Source organism: Ixodes scapularis, unplaced genomic scaffold, assembly GCF_016920785.2.
Source record: "Ixodes scapularis isolate PalLabHiFi unplaced genomic scaffold, ASM1692078v2 PGA_scaffold0__279_contigs__length_252992795, whole genome shotgun sequence".
Lineage (NCBI taxonomy): Eukaryota > Metazoa > Arthropoda > Arachnida > Ixodida > Ixodidae > Ixodes > Ixodes scapularis.
Genome location: NW_024609835.1, coordinates 50,624,782 through 50,630,630, shown reverse-complemented (window position 1 = coordinate 50,630,630; position 5,849 = coordinate 50,624,782). Strand labels below are relative to the sequence as shown.

The 5,849-nt window shown below is 46.1% G+C and overlaps 1 protein-coding gene across 1 annotated transcript; it reads right to left on the bottom strand.

The window, feature by feature from the left end:
* Positions 1 to 938: 938 nt before the first annotated feature.
* Positions 939 to 4,404, bottom strand: LOC8032513. Its single transcript, XM_040223342.1, has 3 exons — positions 4,228 to 4,404; positions 3,988 to 4,193; positions 939 to 1,182 (listed from the first exon to the last, which is right to left on the bottom strand). The coding sequence occupies exons 1-3, from the start codon at positions 4,402 to 4,404 to the stop codon at positions 939 to 941; spliced, it is 627 nt and encodes a 208-aa protein (XP_040079276.1).
* Between the last annotated feature and the right edge of the window lie 1,445 nt (positions 4,405 to 5,849).

The window sequence follows — 5,849 nt, the reverse complement described above, 5'->3', positions numbered from 1 at the left end:
ATAACAAAAGTTATTCGTGTTATTTTCCGGCGAAGAGACAAAATGCACGCGCGCTTTCCATTAAAAATGCACAGGAACAACAGAAAAGTAGCCTGGTTGCTGTCTGCTTCAATTTGCCTCCCGGAAGTCGCATAGACACTAGCGCCAGTAGAACCTTCAGCGTACATTATAATAACTCTATGGCTACCCCCGCCGCCACCCTAAATTGCGCCTAACGGCAAAATTTTTGCTAAAAATATTTTTTTGGTGATGCGTTTGCTACAAAATATATTGTACCTATTTAAAATATTTTTTTATAACTTGAGTGTCCCTTTGAAGATTTTCGGCCATGAGAAGGGATAATGCCACGCTTTAATGGTAAAGCACATTCAGTGGCAAAAAAAGGGATGCTTTCTTTGCCACTGATAGTGCACAACCACTGCAGCATGAGTACAATCGACGTTCTCATTCACTAAACTGTGAGAACAAAGCCTCATATCTTCTGTTCCAGGTGTATTGCGGGCTGTGCTCGTGAATTAATGGTTTGAAGGCGTAGCTTCTGCGAAGAGCGAAGCACCTCACACTAGTATACGAATTCGAACCTTCTCTCTCACCCCCCCCCCCCCCCCCCCTTTCCCCTTCTAAAATCATAGAAGGATCGCGTAACATAACGAAATCTGTTCTGCACTATTCTGATTGATTGATTGGATTTATTTTGTGGGCCTGCTTTCTATAAATATGTGTTCTTGCAAACCAAAAGAAAAACCATGGTGGCTATTCCAAGAATATAATTAAAAATAAGATATGGTCTGATAAGTTCCTAATTTCGACTACAGAAGGAGGTGTGCGCACCCGTGATATGTTTTCAAAACACAAAGCTGGGAGATTTCCTTTAAATTTCGTGCTATATATTAGGCTGGCGTTTTTCAGATGTGTTCCAGCCTGCAGAAACGGCTTCCTCACGCGAGGCTGCCAGCGCAGTGTGACATCCCGTGAACGATGAGCTCAATGAGGAGAAAAACGCAGGCCATGGCGATCAAATAGCCACAGAGCACAAAGACAGCGCGCATGTCTTGCACGGTGAGTGGCTGGAAGGCGTCGCTCCGGTCTTGCTTGGACGTGTCAAGGAAGCAGGTGGATCCCTTAGGGTAGAGGTCTTGGTCTCGCATGAACGGCACGGCGGACTCGGAGAGCCACAAGATCCTCGAAAAAAAAAAAAATACAGTCATGTGAGCAGAGTCAATGATTGTGATTTCCTATGATCACTGACATCTCAAGAAACGCAGGGCGTCCCGAGTCTCGAGCACCTTATGATAACTCCACAGCCAATGAGATTGTGGTAAGAAACGCGAACATAATAGCCAGTGCCCTGTGTTTCCTAAGCCTCAGTGACTACTGCAACCAAGAACACCCATCCAGCGATTGGGCTTCGACGGTGATATTAAAAATATTCATGTGTCGAATTTCAATCTTAAAAACATCGCAATGCGCCTCGCAAGTGGGCTCATTTTCGTCTTCTGCGCATGAGAAAGGAAGTAGCGGTGACGTCAGAACGCCGAGCCCTGATTGGCTGATCGCGACCCCCTATCTCAGCGTCGTCTGCTCCTTTGCAACGTCGTCTGCTCGCAACGTCGTCTGCGTCTGTCTTACCTTTCCTGGGACTTTCGGAAGTGCAAGTCTTTACGAGCGAGCTCGACTTCGCCTTTCAGAGAGGGCAGACGAAATAACTCAAGCGGCACGTTGTTTTTGTCTAACAACTAGCAGACGCGCGTCAAGGAGGGAAGTCAAAGGACTCACTGGCGAGGTGTCCCGAGGCGCCGAGGTTTGTTTGCTTAGAACCAAGAATGAGAGTGTTAGTGTCCGCAAGTTCCCTCCCAAATACTTTTTCCCTCCTCTCGTGTGCGGCGAGACCCCTCACTCTTTAACGGCGTCGGCGGGTTGGCACAGTTGTCGTCTGCTTTACGTCTGCTAGTCAAAGCGATGACTGCTTTACCTTTCCTGCGTCTGTCGGAGATTCACCGCTTTTTCACCGGCGAGAGTCACCGTTGCCTCGGGAAACAAGAAGGTAACAAGAAGAAAAAAGTATAATACGGGAAAGGTTCACAAGGGTCGCGCGGGCATATTCCATTCAGCACGCCAGCCGGTCGTGGGCAGACGGTCGCCGAGTCGCGGAGTTCCTGCTAGGCCTAACTGCCCAGCTCGTTTGGTCGCGTTCGGTGTAATCGCGGCCGTCGGAGCTTTTCCCGGGTGTTTGTGGATCCAGCGTTGTTGTTCGTCGTGGTCTGTTTCAAGTACTTTTTACTTTTTTTTTTTGCTGCTTGAAGTCGGGACGCGTCAGTAGCGCACGTAGAAAAATAAACGTCCGTGGGTCGTCGCGACCGCGACGCTGTCGGCCATGGTGATTTGATCGTAACAGCTTCGGAGCTGTCGTAGGATTTCATCGTAACCTGCGCAAAACTTACGAAAATTTTGTTTCGTGAATACGAATTTGTTCTTAAGTTTTCTCTTACGCACATTTTTGGCGTAAGATCGTTTCGTGAATCTGATCTCTGCACTTCCGAAAGTCGCAGGAAACGTGAGACAGACGCAGACGACATTGCGAGCAGACGACGTTGCAAAGGAGCAGACGACGCTCAGATAGGGGGGTCGCGATCAGCCAATCAGGGTTCGGCGTTCTGACGTCACCGCTACCCCCTGCGCGAGAAGCAGACGAACTTGCCCTCCGCATAATTTCTATCCTTCACGGGTGTGCGAAAAAGGCTTCGAATCGAACAGCAGAACGCCTCACAACGCCACAGAAAAAGTAGCTGGTACGCCGTGGGTCTTCCTACGCTGCGAAAGTTAGCAATGACGCGGCGGCTTTCGATTCAAATCAGTATTTGTTTTCCCCTAAACTATGGTGCCGGGAGCGCGTCTCTGACTGGTTTGCTTAGCGTCCTATCCCGCCCAGACACAAAAACATGTCGTCCCGAAGTGGCGAAAAACGACGCCACAGAAGCCGGGGCGTGTGCAAAGCGCGAGCGAACGCGAATGGCGCTGTCGTCCCACGCAGTCCGAACTCCTAGATGCCGAAACCTCCGTGGACTGTCAAAACTAGAAAACCACCTTCAGCAAAACAGGCGTCTACCACACGCACGCACCGTTTCGTAAGCTCTGATTGGCTATATTAATATTGTATTTTGTACAGCTGATGAAAACGCGGTGGACCATGTTGCGCCTCATTAGAGGACATCGACGGCAAAAGGGCGTCACGGTTTTTATTGTTCGAACTGCTTGACCAATCTTCTCTGTCTTGCTGGATTAAATACCTTAAGAATGTCTGATGTTCAGAGTACATCCTGGAACATCAACTTTCCCATTCTGTCGGTCACTGTAATCGTTTCTGCGCACAAAACATCCGTGAGCTGAGTGGACGTATTATTTATTTCAATTAAATCGATTCTTCCGGTGGGCAATGTTTTGCGACTATAATGACATAAATGTGGTGTTATTCTATGCACTTACGACCGTCTTTCCTTTACATCTTTTTTTTTTTTAGGTAGTTTAAGAGGAGAGAAGAATCGTTCATTTACAAAGACGGAGATACACCTGCATTATCTAATTTCCTACTTCGTGAAAATATAATATAGGGGAATAAAGGAAACGAAACCCGAAGGAGAAGAGCAGTATAAAGAAGAAAAGAGGCACACGGTTATTGCGGTAAGACCATTTTGAAGAAATAAGCACTATATAGAAATATAATTAATCGCCGCTTTTTGGCCTTATGTCCCTTCTCAAAAGTTGGCCAAGGCCCAAGAAGGCCGCAGATGCAGCCTTCTTGGGCCTTGGCCTTGGGTGCAGATGTATTTCTTAATATGCTCTGAGACCCCCTTTGCACCATTTCCCGCATTAGTGCACTTAGGTGTTGGCGGTATTCAAAATAAATCAATGAATTACACTCCATATAGCAAAACGTATACTCTAGCAAATACCTATCATGCACTGATTCAAAGATCGTCTATTTCCAACCTTTTGTTTATCGCCTTCACGAGGTCGGGGTCTATCCGCTTCCGGTAGTACCAGACGGAGCGCAGCTTGGTGATGGACTGTGTCCCCACGTGGAAGAAGCCGTCCAGGACCGGGCAGAACAGGGACGACTGGACGCGTCCGGCTATCATGTCCGTGGCTATGACGGCTTTGCGCTGCTGCACCATCTGCAGTGAAGACCTCCCGGTCTTCACTGCAGATGGTGGTCCGGGAGGTCTTCACCGCATCTGCGGTGAAGACCTCCCGGACCGGAATAGCGCCACCCATGGCATCCATACGGTCCCACAGCCTCCGCACGGACTCTGAGCTCGAGATCTGGAGACAACGGAAAGCGAGTCGTGTAGTTGAAGGATGTTGAAGACTACCCACGCGGTGGCCTTCGATTTGACCACGTTTCATGTTGCGCGTTACTTGAAGCCCGTTACTTTTTTGATAAAAAAAAAAAAAAAAAAAACGCACACAGTGTCAAGACAAAAAAAAAAAAAAAAGAAAGCATGACGGAAAGTAGTCGAAGCCGCCTTTCATTTAACACAATTGGATACCAGCTGAAGCAGAATTGGAAATAATCTCTGCTTTTTTTATTAGGTTGCAATGGAAAGTTCCAGAACTCTGTTGAAACCAAAATTCACATTAGAAATATTGTTTTGCAATCCGCACGTATGTTCTTAAAAAAAGATATGCTGATTGAAAAACTATTTTTTTAATGTGATTTTTGGTTTTAGGGTTTTTTGTTCCCTCTGAACCTTCATCTTTAATGGTTAAAAAAAAAAGGTCCTAATATAAATTTGTGGTCGTTGCTGCTGAATCGCGTGCAGGCAGCGAGGTTCAGCAAACGTGCGACCTGCATTCCACATCGTCAAAATTGACCCCGTAAGTGATGGCGTCACCACACGGCGCTGTGCTCCAAACAAACCGTTGTTAGGGCCGCTGTCATGAACAAATGCACGGGGCGTCGGCGTGAGGTTAAAGATTGACTGATAAAAAATTGAATATTTTTTGTAAGCTTTTTGTCAACTGAATATCTAATCACAATGAGTTTTTGTATCGTCTCAGTGCCATACAGCGATGATAAACGCCGTACTTAAGTTGAACAACCGGTTTTGTCTTGCTCCCATGACATGATAGCTTCGCGGGCTCAGTGTTTTTTTTGTTTTTTTTTTCTTGAGAAAGTAGGCGACTGCGTTAAATGAAGTTGGTGACGAGCAAGGTAACTTCTATTCTCTGGGTCAACTCTATGTGGGATTTTAGAAGCGAAGAATGCCCGTGCACAGCTTTGATCGACGTTCGAGGTGGACGAGCGGGCGAACGCCAGCACGTGGAGGCGTCCGCAATATTTGAGAAAGGTGAACACACCGTGAAGCCGAATCACCCATGACTACGAAGCGTAGGGTACCAACTTTGAAGGGCAGGTCAGCATACGTTTTAGGAAGTTCTAACGGCACAACAGTTTCTTCAGTTCACATTTGTGTGATCAAACGAAATGTCCGCTTTTTTTATCTACCTCTGGCTATTTGGGGTGTTAACAAAAAAAAAAGTAATAATAAAAAAGATTTTTTTTTTTTTTTTTTAGTTTTATGGTCACAAGCAGGTACGAAACGCACACACCTATATTGCGAGCCTGGAAAATAAAGTGTGGAGCCTCGAATCGATCGTGTTAGAGTCAAAATAATTGCTCCTTTATTTCGATCCACGTTAACTGTACAATAAAAAGTCCTCACGCTGCTTTGATAACATTTTTTAAAATGCTTTTCCTGCTGCATTTTTTGAAGATCTATATACCTGTTATAATTTTCCACAGAGTATCGCGTATTGTACGCAAATACATACATTTTTATAATCCTGCT